The sequence below is a fragment of the Ornithorhynchus anatinus genome, chromosome 2 (assembly GCF_004115215.2).
Source record: "Ornithorhynchus anatinus isolate Pmale09 chromosome 2, mOrnAna1.pri.v4, whole genome shotgun sequence".
Lineage (NCBI taxonomy): Eukaryota > Metazoa > Chordata > Mammalia > Monotremata > Ornithorhynchidae > Ornithorhynchus > Ornithorhynchus anatinus.
In genome coordinates, this window is record NC_041729.1 from 45,132,144 (window position 1) to 45,152,650 (window position 20,507).

General features: G+C 42.3%; 1 protein-coding gene and 1 non-coding gene across 2 annotated transcripts in view; one reads left to right on the forward strand and one right to left on the reverse strand.

Moving 5' to 3' along the window:
- Window positions 1–250: 250 nt before the first annotated feature.
- Window positions 251–20,507, reverse strand: part of LOC100081700 (radial spoke head 10 homolog B2) — a 44,178-nt gene continuing 23,921 nt past the window's right edge. The window contains 7 exon segments of the mRNA XM_029058543.2: window positions 251–709; window positions 1,219–1,417; window positions 8,026–8,148; window positions 9,903–9,990; window positions 10,968–11,006; window positions 16,438–16,572; window positions 19,931–20,038. Coding sequence (XP_028914376.1) covers window positions 526–709; window positions 1,219–1,417; window positions 8,026–8,148; window positions 9,903–9,990; window positions 10,968–11,006; window positions 16,438–16,572; window positions 19,931–20,038 — 876 coding nt within the window. The 3' untranslated portion in view covers window positions 251–525.
- Window positions 16,634–16,771, forward strand: LOC114809537. Its single transcript, XR_003757315.1, has one exon. It is a non-coding gene; the product is annotated as a small nucleolar RNA SNORA7 (small nucleolar RNA).

The window sequence follows — 20,507 nt, forward strand, 5'->3', positions numbered from 1 at the left end:
GTTGCTTATTGTCCTTTGTGTTGTTTAACTGGCAACTATTGGCAAACATCCTCATGAAAGGCTCTAGCTTTTGGGAAGGAACATTTTAATTCCTAACTTTGGAGTCTTACAGGGTTCTTGTGGCTTTTGTTCACCTCCACCCAGGCTGAGAATTGGCTCTTCCATGATATGATATAGTAATAAATATTCAGAATACTCTGCATAAGTCAACTTCACTAAACTGTTGATCTTCCTTATTGATTGAGGCCACTTTGAATGGTGAACAAAGATGCAAGAGCAAATTTATTTTGTGTAGTTAAAAGTAAGGATTCTCTTTCCTTAAACCCAAGTTAATACAATATGGCCACTCTGGTCATAAAAGTCATAGCCTGTTGAGCTATTAAAGTTATATTTCAAAAACTGGTTTGGAAAAAAAGATATTTAGTTCAGTAATTTTCCATCTTTACATTACTAGAAGGTAAATGTACTTCCACATTACTTTCCCAGACTCCTATAACTCTGGTATAACCATATCACCAATTGATTTTACTTTTTCTTTTTCTTCCCACCTGCAGGAAGCTTGCAGCTAATATTAGTCTGGGGTTGAATCGGTACATCTTCTCTATCTGATGTCTGAATATTTATGTTTTCTATGTTTTCTTTAAAAACTGAAATGATTGGCTCCATTTCCTCTTCTCTCTTCATCTCCTCCTCTCTTAGGGTTACAAGTCTGAAACCAAGTATAAGAAAACACTTGACTTTTGTTTTAAGTTTCAGATCCCTTCAAATGAAACTTTTACATCAATCCAGTTAACAATAATAGAGTACATGAAATAGAATTAATCATACCTAACACTTCAATGACCCATAGTCAGTTTCCAATCCCAAACATTTCTCTATGATGTAAACGTGGCTACCCCTTGCTAAAATGAATCTGAAGCTGTTTTTTCACTAGCTGAAGAAACACTTTTAACAGCTAAGGATATACACTAGCAATATAGTTTCCCCCTAATATTACCCAAGGTCAAAGAGCAAGTGGTAGCAGAGCCGAAATTGGAATTTCGGTCCTCTGATACTTGCGCTCTTTCCACTGGGCCGCCCTGCTTCTCAATGGCTGGCATCACTATAGAAGGCAACTTATGTTTTCAGAACCAAGCCTAACCTTTTCCGAAGCCTTTTCCCAGAAGGAAAAGGAAGGTGGGGAGAGGGGTGGTATATGAGGAACTTTTTATATGTTACCTTGCTTCGAGCTCATCATCTTCTACCTTCTTCTGCTTTGCTATTTCTGCATCCTGCAAAGTGATTTCCTTTATTTTTTCCTTTAAGATTTCTTCATGCTTATATGCTTGAAATAACTTATTGACAAAAAAGACATGGATCTGAGTGATCCACATACTGAGTGTTTCTTTCTGTTCGTCTTTGGAGTTTTCATATTTATCTGAAATAAAGTTTTAATTAGAATTAATATTAAATTAGGCTACACCATCTAAACGCTCATCTATATAGGCAGACCCCAGATAACAATCTGGTTATATGTTACACGAAAAGCAGCGTGGCCTTGTGGAAAGAGCATGAGCCTCGAAATCAGAGGATGTGGGTTCTTACCCCACCTCTGCCATGTGTCTGCTGTGTGACCTTGGGCAAGTCACTTAACTTCTCTGTGCCTCAGTTATCTCATCTGTAAAATGGGGGTTAAGAATGTGAGCCCATGTGGGACAGGGACTGTATCCAACCTGATTACCTGTATCTACCCCAGTGTTTAGAACACTGCTTGGCACACAGTAAGCTCTTAAATACCACAATTACTATGTCTGATATTAACTGCTGATGTACTCAGCTTTGCATTAATTTTAATGTCTGTCTTCCCCTCTAGAGTATGAGCTCCTTGTGGGCAGGGAACCTGTCTACCAAACCTTGTTTATACTTTATCCTCCCAACCACTTCATACAGTGCTCTGCACACAGTAAGCATTTCAATAAATACAACTGATATATTCCAAGATCCTCCACTGACCTAATCACTTATCATACCCTGTCTTGACTACTTCATCAGCCTCCTCAATGATCTCCCTGCCTTCTGTCTTTCCCCCCTCCAGCCCATACTTTACTCTGCTGGCCAGATCATTTTTCTTCAAAAACATTCAGGGTTCCCAACTCCTCAAGAACGTTCAGTGGTTGCCCATCTAGCTTTGCATTGGACAGAAACTCAGCAGCTTTAAAATGCTCACTTTAAATCACCTTGTACCTTCCTATCTTACTTCCCTGACTTCCTACTACAACCCAGCCCACACATTTGGCTCCTCCAATGCCGACCTCACTGTACCTCGAGCCTATCTCACCACTGAGCTCTTGCCAACATCCTCCCTCTGGCCTGGAACCCCCTCCTCCTTCACAGCCCACAGACCAACACTCCTCCCCCACATCAAAATCCTACTAAAATTTTTCTCCTAGGAGGCCTTCCTTGACAAAACCCTCATTTCCCCTACTTGCTCTCCCTTCTGCATTGCCTATACACTCAGATATGTTCCCCTTAAGCACTTGATATTCACCCCACAGCACTCACGTACATATAATTTATTTTAATGTCTGTCTTCCCCTCTAGACTGTAAGCTTATTATGGGTAGGGAATGTGTCTGCTAATTGTATTGTTCTCCCCCCAAGCACTTAGTACAGTGTTCTGCACACAGTAAGCCCTCAATAAATACCACTGATTGATCCATTTGCATGGCCCCCAGTGTTATGTCTAGTCACCGCTGGGTAAACCAATTCCCCCCCCCCATCCTTCCTTCCCTCTCTGCCCTATTCTAACAGTTTTCCAGCCCTTCTGACCCTGGGTTCTTTCCCCGTCTCCGCTCTCCAGCCCTGTCTCCCTTAATGCCTCCAACACGCTAGGGTTTTTTTAATTAGGCAGACTGGGGACCCTGCTACAACCCCCAGGCCAACCTAAGAGACGTGTGCACCCCCAGCCTAAGCCATGAGTGTATGGCTCCTCCCCACAAGTGACCGCCAAGTGCTCACGGCTGCTGAGAAATGCAAGTGAAGCTGGATCAAGCACATTTTCCCCAACCCCTCTCCAGAAACCTAACGGTGGCCCTCTCTCGCTGTGCTCACCTCCCCTACCTGTAGTCCCTCCTTTTCACTCCAGCCCAGCCACGGGATTGGGGGCACAGCTGCCAGCACCCTCGCTCTCTCTCCCTCTTCCCATTTCTTTACTCGGCTTGTTAGTGACGGCTAAAGCATGGAGGTGAAGGGGGTGAGCTGGGGCAACAAGATAGAACTACCCCACACCGGCACAAACAGCTACTGCCATCAACAGAGTTCAAACAAACACACACAAAAAAAAATCTGAGAGGAGAGGTGGGGGTAGACTGGGGAAGTAAGGCAGGAAAACTCTTAGGAATGGAAAGATGGAAGGGGCGGTGGGGGGATTTACAGTGTCATTTTTATTTACCTGTGGAGTCTGACCACATCCGGAGTTGGTTCTCGAGCAGAACCTAACGTACCGTATATAAATCTATGCAAAAAAGTACTCAGCTCAGCACCGCATTGTTTCTGATGAACATTGCCTGACTGTCGGGGGTATGCCCGACATAGTTTTCACAGTGCCTTAAACCCTACATTCATTACATTTCCTTTTTTTAAAAAATAAAGTGATATTCCCACCAGAGAGCGATAGGTTTTGGGTTTTGCTTTAGATTGGCAGCTAGCACAATTTCTATTTTATAGAAGTATTCTGATTGTGTGAGGAGAGGTCACTTTGCTCTCAAAGTAGCATGGCCTTTTAGACTATCCATGCCTCTACAACAGTGAAAAACAAAACGCTCCACACTTTTACAATAAAAGTGGAGTAAGGTACTATGTCAGTAGACTGAAAATTACATTATCCCCAGTTGAGATCAGGGCTTATTCATTCAATAGTATTTATTGAGCGCTTACTATGTGCAGAGCACTGTACTAAGCGCTTGGAATGAACAAGTCGACCACAGAGACAGTCCCTGCTGTTTGACGGGTTTACAGTCTAATCGGGGACTTCCCACTTAGGGATTCTTGTTCAAAGAGCCACCTCCACCTCATTATCAAACAGGAACTTCTTATCATGGCTTTTAAAGCACTTAATCACCTTGCCCCCTGGTACTTTACCGCACTGATTTCTTACTTCAGGCCAGCCACACACTTTGCTCCTCTAGCACCAGTTCACTCACTGTGCCTCCATCTCATCTATCTCAACGCCAACCCCTTGCTCGAGTCCTCTCTCTCTGGCCTGGAAATCTCTCCCCGTCCATAAATACCAGACCACCACTCTCCTCACCATCAAAGCATTGTATAAATCACACCTCCTCCAAGAGGTCTTCCCTGTTTAAGTCCTCTTTTCCCTGACTCTCCCTTCTGCATCACTTATGCACTTTAATCTGTACTCTTTAAGCACTTGATACTCACCCTGCCCTCTGCCCCAAGGCACTTATGTACATATCTCTAATTTATTTATATTGTCTGTCTCCCCTTTTAAACTAAGCTCCTTGTGGGTAGGGAACTTGTCTACCAATTCTGCTGTATTGTACTCATTCAATCGAATTTATTGAGCACTTACTGTGTGCAGAGCACTGTACTAAGCACTTGGGAGAGTACAATACAATAAATGGACACATTCCCTGCCCACAACGAGTTTACAGTCTAAAGGGGTGGGGGAGCAGACATTATTATAAATTACATAAATTACAGATATGTACATAAGTGCTGTGGGGCTGGGAGGGGGGAAGAACAAAGGTAGCAAGTCAGGGTGATGCAGAAGGGACTGGGAGAAGAGGAAATGGGGACATAGGGAAGGTCTCCTGGAGGAGATGTGCCTTCAATAAGACTTTGAAGCGGGGTTGGGGGAGAGTAATTGTCCGTCGGATTTGAGGAGGGAGTACCTTCCAGGCCAGAGGCAGGATGTGGGCGAGGGGTCGGCGGCAAGATCAAGGCACAGTGAGAAGGATAGCATTAGAGGAGCGAAGTGTGCGGATTGGGTTTTAGTAGGAGAATAACGAGGTGAGGTAGGAGGGGGCAAGGTGATGGACTGCTTTAAATCCAATGGTGAAGAGTTTTTACTCTCCTGAAGTGCTATTGTATAGTGCTCTGCTGAGTAAGCACCCAATAAATGTCAACGATTGACTGATAGATACTGTAGACACAAAAAGGATGCATGGTTTTACAAACATTTCCATCAGCTCAATGCAAACACACTTTGTGCTAGGGGAGTGGGGATTTGGGCCGGGGGGGGGGGGAGCGTGGAGGCGGTGTGCAAGGTGCTGTCAGGGCCCTGGCTGACTCATTTTTCTGTTCGGACACACCCACACACTTCTGTAAATTTCACTTTCAGAGGTGTCAACTTTGATTACAAGGGGCAGTTAACAGCAACGGTTACAATCAACAAGGATTAAAAGGTCCCCTTTAAAGCAGAAGGGAAGACATGATCGTAAAGATTGGCAGGAAAGAGAAAAACTATGAAGAGGAGGCTTTTCTTATCCCTGAATCAGAAAGCTGAGCTACAGAAAGTTTTAGCCTGCATAAAGGAAGATAAGAAAGTGTGTGAGGAAGAGACGTGGGATGATAGAGGGTGTATGTGGGTTACCTATATAAGCTGAACCCAGCATTAGAGCAGTGAGTATTAAATAATATAATAATGATAATAATGGTATTTCTCAAGAGTTAATTCTGTATCAAGCACTGAACTAAGTACTGATCAAAGTCCCTGTCCCAAATGGGGTTCACAATCTAAATAGGAAGGAGAAGAGGTATTGGATCTCTATTTGACAGACAAAAAAACATGCAAAGTCAAGTGACTTGCCTAAATTCACACAACAGACAAGTGGCAGAGCTAGGATTAGAACCGAGATCAATCAGTCGAGAGGAAAAGGCAGATTTCAGTGTTGCTCGGAGGGTAAATAATAATAATAATGGTATTGTTAAGCGCTTACTATGTGCCAAGCACCCTTCTGAGCACTGGGGTAGATACAAGGTAATCAGATTATCCACGGAGGTCTCACAGTATTAAATCCCCATTTTTCAGATGAGGCAACTGAGGCACAGAGAAGTTAAGTGGCTTGCCCAAGGTCACATAGCAGATGAGTGGTAGAGGTGGGTTTAGAACCCATGACCTCTTACTCCCAAGCCTGTTCTCTTTCCACTAAGCCACTTATGTGTTCACCTCTCCATATCCTTACAATACTTTTCCTAATTTTTTAATAATTTGGGGGTAGCTAGAGCTGTTGTTGCCAAGTCACCCCACATACTCCTTTCCCCTTCTCGGCTTGTAGTCCCACAACCCCGATCCGGCCAAATCTGCGGGAACGGAGACAGGGATGAACTGGGAAGGATGAGGGTGTGACCATTGTGTGTCAGTCAATCCTATTTACTGAGCGCTTACTGTGTGCAGAGCACTATACTAAGTGCTTGGGAGGGTTCAATATAACAATCTAACAGACACATTCCCTCCCCACAATGAGTTTACAGTCTAGAGAGATTATATGGTCCACTCCCACACCTCCACCGCTGCTGCTAGTGTCACCTCCTAATCCAGTGGAAAGAGCCCGGACTTGGGAGTCAGAAGGTCGTGGGTTCTAATCCCGGCTCCGCCACTTGTCTGCTGTGTGACCTTGGGCAAGTCACTTAACTTCTCGGTGCCTCAGTTACCTCATCTGTAAAAATGGGGATTTAAAAATGTGAGCCCCACGTGGGACAAACTGATTACCCTGTCTCTACCCCAGCGCTTAGAACAGTGCTCTACACATAGTAAGCGCTTAACAAATACCACACTATTATTATTATTACACCCGTTCACCTCCGTTCCTTTTCCTTCAATTTTGGTTGGAGCAGGAAGATGGGGCTGGGAGTAGGAAGAAGACGAGGGATGTCAGTTTTGTCATAAAAACAAAACTGGATTGCAGGGATGGAGGTTGGGAGCAGAGCTTTTCTGGGAACAGAGTAATAATAATAATGTTGGTATTTGTTAAGCTCTTACTATGTGCCAAGCACTGTTCTAAGCGCTGGGGTAGATACAGGGTAATCAGGTCCCATGCGAGGCTCACAGTCTTAATCCCCATTTTCCAGATGAGGTAACTGAGGTACAGAGAAGTTAAGTGACTTGCCCAAAGTCACACTGCTGACAAGCGGTGGAGCCGCAATTAGAACCCATGACCTGACTCCTAAGCCCGTGCTCTTTCCACTGAGCCACGCTGGTCTCTAGAGTAGGGAAGATAAGGTTCATTCACTCATTCAATTGTATTTATTGAGCACTTACTGTGTGCAAAGCATTGTACTAAGCACTTGGGAGATCACGATACAACAAGAATCCGACACATTTCCTGCTCAAAACGGCCGATGGGAGGAAAAGGATTACAGCGTGGTCGACGCTGATTCTGTTAGGGAAAGTAACTAACTGCATGGAAGAGTATGGGCAAAACACTCCACTGTTCTAGCCCTTCACAATAGCACACATTTTTCTAGAAACAAACATTTTGTGTTCGTGCGTTCCGTAAAACAGTCTCTCGAATAATTCCAGCCAGCGTTTCCCAGGTTAATGATTGTTGCCCTCTTGTGGGAAAAGCCTGTATGGCTGCTCCTTGTTTTCAACTTTTGAACTGAAATGTTTGAAAGCTACAAAGTGGCATTTAAGGAGAAAAACAGAATAGTGTGGTGTCATTAAAATGCATCATATCGCAAACAACTGAGAGAGAATGAGTGAGAAAACCAACTGATATCTAGAGTAAAGAGAAGCAGCTTAGCTCAGTGGAAAGAGCCCGGGCTTGGGAGTCAAGAGGTCATGGTTCTAGATCCCAGCTCTGCCACCTGTCAGCTGTGTGACTGTAGGTAAGTCCTTCACTTCTCTGGGCCTCAGTTCCCTCATCGTAAATGGGGGATTAAGATGTGAGCCTCACGTGGGACAAACTGATTACCCTGTATCTACCCCCAGCACTTAGACAGTGCTCTGCACATAGTAAGCACTTAACAATACCAACATTATTATTATTAGAGTCACCTACCTGGTACAACTTTAACAGGACCGTTTACTTGGCTCTGTGCTTCAGTTTTGTTGGGTGAGATGGGATCAGAATTTCATCTTCGGGTCTGATTCTCGAGACAACTTCTAGCAGTTGCAGCATTGGATGGGAATCAAATTTCACACAGCGAACTGCATGGGAATAAAACTTTGTGTAACTGGTGAATAATTTTAATGTACCTATTCAGGTGCAGATTCAACAAAGACCAATAAAGCACCGTGCCAAAAGGAACAGCAATAGCTGAGGCTTTTGCCACTAATGAGGAGGAAGACAAGGAGGCTACCTCTTTTTCTTTTTCTAGACTGTAAGCTCATTGTGGGCAGTGAACCTGTTTACCGATTCTGTAGTACTCTACTCCCTAAGCACTTCATTCTTTCAATAGTATTTATTGAGCGCTTCACTATGTGCAGAGCATGTACTAAGTGCTTGGAATGGTACAATTTAGAAACAATGAGTATACTTAGTATAGTGCTCTGCACATAGTTAGCGCTCAGTAAGATCCGGCTGATGGTGATGTGGTCTTTTCTTCCCCATGCATCAGGAACCACTGCTTTTGCCTGCTTCTGCTAAGGGGCCCTTAATGGAATCCTCCCTAGGCCATTTGGGAAGCGGCATGGCCTAGTGGTTAGAGCATGGCCTGGGAGTCGAAGGGACCTGGGTCCTAATCTGAGCTCTGTCACTTGCCTGCTGTATGACCTTGGGCAAGTCAGTTCAACTGTCTCTATGCGCTCAGTTATCTCATCTGTAAATGGGGATTAAGGCTCAAGCCCCATGTTAGACAGGGAATTGTGTCCAACCTGATTAGCTTGTGTCTACCCCAGTGTTAGTACTGTGGTTGGGGGCTTAGTAAGTGCTAACTAAATATTTTTTACCAAAAAAAATCCTGTCAGAATGTTAGAGTCCTTTAAAAAGCAGGATGTTCTGATCCCTGTAGATTCAACTACTTCTCCCTCCCTTTCCTGTCTTGAGGCAGTACAACAAACCTCAAACAGGTTGGCCACCCTGAATGCAACATATCACCCACTGTCCTACAGTAGAATAGCATCCTTTTTTTAATGGTATTCGTTCAGCGCTTACTATGTGCCAGGCCTTTAAAGCACTGGGGTAGATAGAAGCTAAGCAGGTTGGACACAGAGCATGTCCCACATGGAGCTTAGTCTTAATACTCATTTTTCAGATGAGGTAACTGAGGCCCATGGAAGTTAAGTGACTTGCCCGAGGTCACACAGCAGACAAGTGGCAGAACTAGGATTAGAACCCAGGTCCTTTTGACTTCCAGGCCAGTGTTCTATCTACCAGTCTACGCTGCTTCTCTGGAACATTCTGACAGGGAATATAAAGCAAAGTGTATGATTGTGAGCCCAATATTTCCATCTTTATTTTCCAACAAAATCTGGTTCAACAAAGATGTAAACAGAGAGGAACCAGAAGATATATTTGGATTTTCAAATGGACTTTGTAATATACCCACTAAAGAGGTTTTTTTTTTAATCCAAGTAACTGGAAGACAATAATCTGTCAAATAGATAACTGGCTATAAAATAGAAAACCAAGGATAGGGGAAAATGGCCACTTTTCCATTTTAAAAGGGTAAATAGAGTCTTTCGGGGATCATTGTTAAGACTGGTTTTCTTGATCATTCCCATGAGTGATCTGGAAGGGAGAACTTGTATGAAATCTCCAAGTCCAGAGATGGCACAAAATTCTTAAAGGTGGCAATATGCCAAAAAGATGGCAATAAACTGCTGAAGGATCTTAAAAGGTTGAATGTTGAGCAGAAAAATGGCAGATGAGGGTCAGGGTGAGTAAACACAAGATAATGAATCTACGGGAAATTCTAAGTACACACTTTTCACAGTTTTTAATACATCTAGACAGCACTTACCAGTCTGATTTTGATAAAGAGATGGTGCTTTTACTATGGATTTCCCAATTATCTTGGAAGTCTTTTCTTCTGTTAGTGCTTCCTTGGACTTGTGTTTTTGTGAATATAAAGCACAAGTCAAATAACTTCATTTCAATATCACCTTAGGTGTGAAACTAGTTTTCTTATACAGTAACAAAAGGAGGGCCCTGGGCCCAGGCCAGCTATATCCCAGGGCATTATTTCTCATCATTCCCTCCCTACCATGGCAGAACTTTCCCACCCAGCTGCAGCCACCGTGATCAATCCCTTGATGCAACCCTAGCAAGGCTGCCGGACATCTGACACAGAGTGGAAGACAACCGGCAAACGAAATCTCCCTTTCTGACTCCTACAGTAACTACCACAGCACCCTAAGTAATGACCTCCTATGCCTTCATTTTTTGAATTACAATCTTAAAAAAAAGTAGTACCCCCTTATGAAGCCCCCTGGAGACAGTTTGGCCTAGTGGAAAGAGTAGCACCTCTGAGTCAGAGGTCTTGGATTCTAATTCCGGCTCTGCCAAATGTCTGCTGGATGACCTTAGGAAAGTCAATCAGTCGTGCTTACTGTGTGCAGAGCACTGTACTAGGTGCTTGGGGAGAAGTACAATATAACAGGTGGTAATCACATTCCTTTCCCATAATGAGTTTAGAGGACCGTAATCTGACTAGTCACTTAACTTCTCTTGTGCCTCAGTGACCTTACCTCTAAAATGGGGATTAAGACTGCGAGCCCTATGTGGGCCAGGGACTGTGCCCATCCTAAGTATCTTGTACCTACTCCAGTGCTTAGTACAGTGCCTGACATATAGTAAGTATTTAACTAATATCATTAATTTTTAAAAAAGCTGATTTGCACATTTGATATTTCAGTCAGCATGAAAATTTGCTGTTTGTGCTTTCCAAAGCAGTACAATAAGCAGGGAATTTTAACATTTGAAAACTGAATACAAAAATATAGGTTCCTTCTGTGACTACTTGTTATTAATGAGGTTTCCTTCCCCAATGTGGGATACTACAGTTATTTCAATCTCTAAAGGATACCATGGGTGAAGCCACCACAGGATTATCACAGTCAGGAGCCTAAAGGGAGGGAAGAAATAAATAATTAACATGGAGAAAACTGACTTTAAGAAAACCAATTTTAACAGGCAGAAGCCACTATCTGAATGCCTGAATCAAAGGAAAAACTAAGAGGGAAAGAAGTCCCAGGAAAAATGATGGATATTCTTTAGAAAGATATTTCTGCAAGCTTCGGAACTCACAACACCAAGGCAAGAAGAAAGACAAGAAGGGCCACAAGGTGCCAAACTGGCTAACAAACCTGTGATGGCTCTGAGGGGACAATAGGAAAGCTACCAAAAGTGGAAAACCAGATCCACCAAAGACTATATAAACTCAGGATTCAAAAAGCAAAAAGTTGGAGAGGAAATGCGTGTAAACAACATTGAGTTCACAAAAGGTTACCAAATGCATCAAACCTCAATTGTAATGAGCCAAAGAGGGTCCAGGAATATGTCATTCCTCTGGGATTGACAGGTGATGGTGAGAAGGTAAAGTTGTTAAAAAACTCTTTTCACTTCCACCAAAAAAAAAAATCAAAATTGAGTAGTTAACCTGGGCAAGTCCCACTAGGGATGCAAGATAGAAGAGAAACTAGAACTAGCAAAGAAACAATTAAAAGGTGAGAAGTGGCATGGGCCCGGAAATCAGAAGAACTGGGTTCTAATCCGGGTCTGTCACTTGTCAGTTGTGTGACTTTGGGTAAGTCACTCACTTCTCCGTGCCTCAGTACCTCATCTGTAAAATGGGGATTAAGACTGTGAGCCTCATGTAGGACAGGGACTGTGTCCAACCTATTAGCTTGCTTAGTGCTTAGTACAGTGCCTGGCACATAGTAAGCCCTTAACACATACCATTAAAAAACGGTATTTTAAAAGCAGATGTGTTTAAATTTGCAGGGCATGATGACATGCTTCTTAGGGTACTTGAACCACTGATGGGTTTTACTGCAGACATCAGCTATTAATTTTTAGAACTCATGGGAAATAGAAGAAAATATGGTCTGAACCACACTAATTCTTGGCAGGGAATACAGCCTGCTTGAAAGTCAAATCCAGAGGGTTGTTATCAATAGCTCAATGTCAAGCCAGAGGGATGCATGCAGTGGCAAATCACAGGGTTCAGGCCTGGGACCAATTCCAGACCTTAACATCTTTACTGATGAGCTGGATGAAAGGACTGAGAGTAGGCTCATCAAATTTGCAGATGATATTAATTTGGATAGGGTTGCCAACCTTCTGAAAGGCAGAAATGGAATCTGAAGCAGCTTAGATCAATCAGGAAAATGACCTCAACACAACAGAATGAAATCAGTAGAGACAAAAACAAAAAAATGTATTTAGGGATGAAAAACAATGCAAATACAGGGTAGGAAAAGTTGGTTAGACACAAATGCAGTAAAAAAAAACCCTCTAGGGGCTATAATTAAATGAAGTTTCAAATGAATGAAAAACAAGGAAGAAAACAGTCAATAAGGATAGGAATGTGTCATAAGGAAGCTGTCTTTTCTCCATTTTGGGGGTTTTCCAGTAATCCTGGGGTTACTCTGCAGTCCTGTAGGAGTTGAGGGCCATTATGGCCAGGGGAACAGCTTCTGCCACTGCTGAGCTGCCTCCTGCTTGGTCCCCTGGCATGATGGCAACTCTGAGAAGCCCAGTCAGAAGCAGAGCAGCAGCAGCCAAAAGAGGAGAGAAAAGAAACTGCTTCTATTGCTTCCGCTAAAACAAGACAATGCCTTAAAAGTCTGTGCTCCTGCTGGGAACACAGGAAGAAGCAGCCCTGGACACATAAATTTGAGGAGCAGATGGGGGCAACAGCAGCAATTACAACAGAGGGAATAGTTTTTCTTTGTCTTTGTTCTTGCTTTTGCTAATCCTCTCCTTCAGCTCACTGTCAGGTACTCCTTTCCCTCAGCTGAAAATTTGTACTCTTCACTCTGCACTGGCCAAGCTCTTATTTGAGCGTAGTGTCCAATTTGGATCGACACTTAAAAAAAAAAAAGAATGCTTGCTTCTTCCTCTCAACATCATACACAAACTCAATGTGCTCTCCTCCTCCTACAGACCCAGTCCCTTCTCCCAATTCACCCTAGCTCACAAACTTAGAGAAGCAGCGTGGCCTAGCGGATAGAGCACGTGGCTGGGAGTCAGAAGACCTGGGTTCTAATCCCAGCTCTGCCATTTGTCTGCTGTGTGACCTGGGACAAGTCACTTCACACCTCTAGGCCTCGGTTACCTCGTCTGTAAAATGGGGATTAAGACTGTGAGCCCTATGTGGGACAGGGACTGTGCCTATTGTGATTAGCTTGTATTTATCCCAGTGCTTAGTACAGTGCCTGGCACATAGTAAGTGCTTAACAAATACCATAGGAAAAAAACTTTGTTTTTCTCAGGTTAACCTATATTCCATGCTTCCTTCTCTCCTCTCCCACCACCAACTTCTTGCCAACATCATCTCCCACGACCTGGAAGTCCCTCCCACTTCAGTTCTGGCAGAGCACTCCTCGCCCCGACTTCACAGGCCTTCTGAAATCACATCTCGGCCAAGAGTTCTTACCCAAGTAATCGCCCCAAACTGCCGCTTTAATCCATCTATGCCATCTAAGTACTTATGTAACCACAACCCCCAGAGCGATTTTGTACCTCTTACTTTCTCTATTACTCCACCTATATGTAATTTATTTAAAGTCTGTCTTCCCAACTAGTAAGTTCTTTGAGGACAAGGATCATGCTCTCTATACATTTCTATGTTTGTCTCCTCTATTTCAGGATAAGCTCCTGGTAGGCAGGGATTGCAGCACTTCTTTTTTCTGTATTTCTCAAGCACCTAGTCCAGTGTGCCACACCAAATGACCTAGTGGATAGAGCACAGGCCTGGGAGTCAGAAGGACCTAGGTTCTAATCCCAGCTCCTCCACTTGTTGGCTGTGTGACCTTGGGTAGGTCACTTCACATCTCTGTACTTCAGTTTCCTCATTTGGAAAAAGGGGATTAAGACTGTTAGCCCCATATCAGACATGGACTGCATCTAACCTGATTATCTTGTACTTATCCCAGTGATCAGAAGAGTTCCTGGCACAGAGTAAGCGCTTAGCAAATACCATAAAAAGTGGGCACTCAATAAATGCCACCTCTCTTCTTAGTATAATGCTCTGCATAAAGAAAGTGCTCAATAAATGCCATTCAGTGATCAAAAAAGATGTTGAAAAACTTCGAAGAGGATTCAAAGAAGAGTGCCAAATGATTAACGGGTTGGCAAATAGGTCTTTGAGAAAAGCTTAAAGGTGTTGGGAGTATTTAGCTTAAAGAAGAAAAGGTTAAATGGTAACTTTAGTGCCTAAAAAAATTAAGGGAGTTTTTTGGGATAGGAGACTGATCAATTCACCAAGTGCACTGAGGCCCAAACAAGAGGAAATGAGCTTAAATTAAGGCATAAGAGATTTCTCTTTGATGTAAGATGAACTTCTTAAATATCAGGATGACAAACACTGGAAAATGTTACTAAAGGAGATTGTGGAGTCGCATTTCTTGGAGACCACTAAGAGAAAAATAGACAATCAGCTATCTTCAGTGGTGGAATTATTCGTATACTTGGTGGTGGGGGACTCAGATGACTTCTTGATATTCCTCCCAGCTCTATAATTCTCTGATTAACAAATTGTAAAGTTTTTCAAATCCTTAGCAGGAGAATAAATAAAATTGGATAAAAGATATACTCAAAAGCAGTTTGGAAGCAGCACTGGCTTAGTAGAAAGAGTCCTGGGCCTGGGAATCAGAGGACCTGAGTTCTAATCCCTACTCTTCCACTTGGGCAAGTCACTTAACTTCTCTGTGCCTGTTTCTTCATTTGTAAAAATGGGGATTAAATGCCTGTTCTCCCTCCCCACTAAGGCATGAGTTACATGTGGGGCAGGGATGATGCCTGATCTATCGATACTGTATCTACCCCAGTGCTAAGTACCAGACTTGGCCCAATAGCAGGCATTTAACAAAACAACAATTATTAGAGGACACAGAAGAACAGATAAAAAATAAATAGTGCCTCCAAGCAGCTGTGTCAGGCAGGCTAACTCTGGGTTAATCAGGACACACTTTGAAGATACAGTATCACTGAAGAAGAAAACTAATTTTTAGGACCTCAATTTCTTTCAATTGAACCGTGGAGAATGCCAATGCAAACTCTATACAAGTTACACTGAAACCAATTAAGAGCATGTGCTTTGGTATTTCTTTTTTGCTTTGACCCATGCAATTCAGCCACTGTGCAGTGTGGCAAATTCAGTCACAATGGGCAAATAATGATTTACCAATTTATTATCCATTTCAAAAGGGCTCAGCAGCCCCGGCCAGAAAAAATCTCCCCAAAAAAAACAAAACCTTCAAAAAAAGAAATCCAACTTGCCCATAGAAAATCTCCACCACCAGTGTAATCATTGTCAAAACCATTTAACACCTTCATCAAAAGGGCTCAGCAGAAATCCCAACTTGATCCATTAGAAAATCTCCACCACCAGTGTAATCATTGTCAAAACCATTTAACACCTTCATCAATCAATCAGTGGCATTTATTGATCATTTATTGTGTGTAGAACACTGTACTAAGAACTTGGGAGAACACACGACAAGAGTTGGTAGATATGTTCCCTGCCCACAAGGAATTTACAATCTAGGGGGGAAACGGACATTAATATAAATAAATTACGGATATGTACATATACCTACATGTTCATGATATTATTCGGACCCCAATGCAAAATCAGTTACATTACACTACTCTAGGCAGCATGGCCTAGTGGAAAGAGAATAGGCCTGGAAGTCAGAGGACCTGCGTTCTAATCCAGGCTCTGACACTTGACTTTGGGCAAGTCACTTAACTTCTCTGTGCTTCAGTTTCCTCATCTGTAAATGAGGGACTAAATCCTATTCCCTCTTATTTACACTGTGAGACCCATGTGGGACAGGGACTATATCCAACCTGATTATCCTATATTCAACCCGGCACTTAGAACAGTGCTTGACACAGAGTGCATAACAAGTACCATTATTATATTGTTCCTTCCCTATAACGCTTTAAAATCAAATCTCTGTTTGTCAAAGATAACATTTCATTTACAAACCTCAGCCTTCTTTCTTCTATTTATTTCTGCCAACTGACCCAACTCGACTGAAGAAGACTTTGTACTGATAAAGTGACTGAAATCGGATTTGTGGCTTGTTAAACCACTTAGGTTCCGTTCAGAAAGCTCTAAACAAAAATAAACATGCAAATCTTGTTAATTTAAATGCAAATGTATGGTGCATTTTTGGTAGAATTTGTAAAAAAAATATTTTGAATTCCTGCTCTCCAAGGGAGAGGATTAAGGACTCTTTGTAAAGAGAAGGGATACCCCAGAAAGACTGAAAATTCCTGGGAAATGACTTTCTTGAAACAAATTCTGAAGTCTTTGTCTTTACCTGCTGTCCACTAGCATGTTTGAGTCCTTCTGTAAAATCATCCACCGGTTTGTTTCCTTCACCTTCAATCATCTCCTCAGTAACACAGATAAGTGCACAGCTTATCAGAGCTTCAAAGAATTCAAGAAAAACGATCTGAAATGTAAATTCAAACATATGATTTATCCTAACAGGTTTAATGAAGACCATTAAGAAAATCCTTTCGGGATTGCACCTGGAGAGTTCCCAGTACTCTACCAGTCTCGGCTACAGGAGGGAGAGTCAAGCAGAGGCAAAACCATTCCATTCCTGGCTTGGGCAGTGGCTAGCGAGTGGAAGGCAATCTGCTACAAGTCAAAACTCACCTGTGCTGGACAGCAGCAGCAACATAGGAGAAAATAGAGGGTGGAGACTCAAGTTTATTGCATGGAAGGAGGCAATTGTAACCCACTTCCATATTTTTATTAAGAAAATCTATGGATCCACTACCAGAACGATTGCAGATGGAGGTGGGGCGTTCTGGGAGAGATGTGTCTATGGAGTTGCTATGAGTCGGAAATGACTCGACAGCATAAGGCAATTAAGAAATACTAGATAAGGCCTTAATTAACCACTTTGAAATGCTGGGAGAAAATGTAATTTTGCCTTTAAATCAAGCTTACAAAAATATATAAATGCTTTAGGATTATTCGCACTGTCTTTGGCTTTGTCTTAATTACAAATTTGAACAGATTCCCTTGTAAAAACAGTTTCTTAAATCTGCTTTTTAGATATTCATGGAGTTCCTTTCATCTTGAAGATCAAGAGAGGAACCTTATTCTTCATTCAGCTCCTCCTATCCTCTCCATCCAAACTGCTTCTACGCTGATCCAAGTACTCAAGGAAGCAGCGTGGCTCAGTGAAAAGAGCCCGGGCTTGGGAATCAGAGGTCATGGGTTCGAATCCCGGCTCTGCCACTTGTCAGCTGTGTGACTGTGAGCAGGTCAGGTGTGTGACTGTGGGCAAGGACAAGTCTTCTCTGTGCCTCAGTTACCTCATCTGTAAAATTGGGATTAAGACTGTGAGCCTCATGTGGGACAACCTGATGACCCTGTATCTACCCCAGCGCTTAGAACAGTGCTCGGCTCATAGTAAGCGCTTCACAAATACCGTCATTATTATTATCCTACCTTGACTATTGCATCAGTCTCCTCAATGATTTCCTTGTCTCCTGCTTCTCTCCACTAGAGTCTTTACTTTGATCTGCTGCCCGGATTATTTTTCTAAAAAACTGTTCAGTCCATGTTTCCCCACTCCTCAAGAACCTATAGTAGCTGCCCATCCACCTCCATATCAGGCAGACACTCTTTACCATCATGTTTAAAGCACTCAATCAGTTTGCCCACTCCTACCTTACTTCAATAATTTCCCACTACAAAAACCAGCCCATGCATTTTGCTCCTCTAATGTCAACCTTAACACTTGAACTTCGATCTCCACTATCTCACTCCAAACCCCTTGCCCATATCCTCCCGGTGGCCTGAGACTCCCTCCCACTTCTTACACAAGAAATCACAATCCTCTCCACCTTCAAAGTCTTATTAAAATGACATTCAAGAGATCTTCCCTAAGCCCTCATTTCTCCTACCCGGCCTTCTGTGTCACCTATGTACTTGATACTCACCTCAACTCAGCCCCATAAATAAATAAAATTTGTTTTAATATATCTGTCTCACCCTTTAAACTGTAAGCTCCTCTGTGGGCAATGACTGTGTCTACCAATTCTGTAATACTGTACTCGCCCGAACACTTGGGTACAGTGCTCTACACATGGTAATCACCCAATAAACACCACTGATTGATTTGTATGAAGCCTGCACTGGAATGCAAAAATCATAGTTAATTTTCCAACCTCAACAGTTTCCAACACGTGGAGGTGTGGAGCTGGAGCAAGTAGTGGAAGAGGGAAAAGGGATGAAAACTTTTGGTAGAAATACTTAGAGGCCGTGTCTGGTATGCAGCTAAGTTATTGAGAGGGTGAGAAATTTTCATGGAATATGCTACTAACAATGTCTAACTTGCCTGATGGCACAGCTCCTCCAAGAGGCCTTCCTGACTCTGAAATGGCCCTCATTTCCTCTTCTCCCACTCCCTTCTGCATCACCCTTACCCTTGGATTTGCACCTTTCATTCACCCTTCCCTCAGCCCCACAGCACTTATGTACGGAACCATAATTTATTTAATGTCTGTCTCCCCCTCTAGTCTGTAAGCTCGCTGTGAGCAGGAAACATATCTAACAACTCTGTTTCACCGTACTCTCCCAAGCTCTTAGTACAGCGTTCTACACACAGCAAGTGCTCAATAAATAACGATGGACTGATCAATTGATTGCAACGTAGTTGTTAGGGGGTTTGATCTGCTTTTGGTACTTTGAATATAATTCAGGTGGAGTCCAACAATGTAGTTTTTGCTCTAAAACTTTGGAGAAGCAGCATGGCTCAGTGGAAAGAGCCCAGGCTTGGGAGTCAGAGGTCATGGGTTCGAATCCCAGCTTTGCCACTTGTCAGCTGTGTGACTGTGGGCAAGTCACTTAAATTCTCTGGGCCTCAGTTACCTCATCTGTAAAATGGGGGTGAAGACTGTGAGCCTCACGTGGGACAACCTGATCACCCTGCATCTTCCCCAGCGCTTAGAACAGTGCTCTGCACACAGTAAGCGCTTATCAAATACCGACATTATTATTATTATTATTATCTAAAATTGTAACCCCATGGGTGTTTTCTAATTGGCCCATTCTACTCAAATGCCAGCTGTTTACCTTGGGGTGCAGGTTGGTGGGGAGCCTGCCTTCTCCTCCTCCTTTCACCCACATGCCTCTCAATATCATCATTATCAATGGTATTTATTGAGCGCTTACTATGTGCAGAGCATTGTATTCAGTGCTTGGTAGATCACAGTACTACGGAGTTGGCCATCACGTTCCCTGCTAGACTGTGAGCCCATTGTAGGGTAGGGATTGTTTCTATTTGTTGCCGAATTGTATTTTCCAAGTGCTTAGTACAGTGCTCTGCACATGATAAGAGCTCAATAAATACGACTGAATGAATGAACAAGCTTAGAGTTTAGCTATATCGAAAGACACCGGTAATTTAGACTCTGATGGGTTTAATAATCCACTCTCTTTTTTCTAAAATTTCCCGTTAACTATGTTTTTGTTTGATCTACTTGTTATTAGTAAACTCACATTTAACAAACCCCATAGGAACAAACTTTTCACTTTTAAGAACACTAAAAGTGATTGTAGGCATTCCTAAAGTCAACCTCAATAAAACAAATTTTCATATTAACAAATGCAAATTTAAGTTCCCTGAAGAACATAAAACCAAGAGGTTACTTTACACTCATTGAAATGCCTTTTTGTAGTAATTTGGATTTTTTGATATTTCTAAACTTAGATTAGTTCATCGTAAGGCAATTTTTATAGCCATCCTATTACAGTCTGATCTGCACTATTTGGGATTTGTCCCACTATACCTCTAGTTCTAAGGTGCTGTCAAGTCCATCATATACATCAGGATTATCCTCTGCAAGGATTTCCACAAACTTCTTGGCCGTTAGTTGTTTGTCTATAATTTTAAAATCCTGTAAGAAGATACAATGAAACAACATGGGCTAAAAAGTAACTTTTCACAAAAGTTCTCAAAATGCACCATGTACACAATATGGAAAAATTAATGAATTTCTAAAAGACTATATACATATAATTTTGAACAATACTGCCTTAATTCTTTTCTAAATTTTAAAAATTTATAGCAAATATGTATAAATGATATTATATCTCCAAAAAACAAAATTATCCAGTGGTGAAATGTGAGAATCCAAATATACTGTTGACAACTGAGGTCAGAAAGGTAGTTACAGCATATTTTCCAGAGAATAGAAAAACCAATTCTATTTGTCCTGTTTATTCCTTTCTCTAACATATTTCCACTGGCAAAGTGAAGTAGAAAATGACTGTGGGTTGTCCAGATAATACAATCCCTTTAAATATTGACGGTTTTCCCTAAAATTCTCAGAATTTACTTGGATAATTGCCTTATTCTTCCTCTCT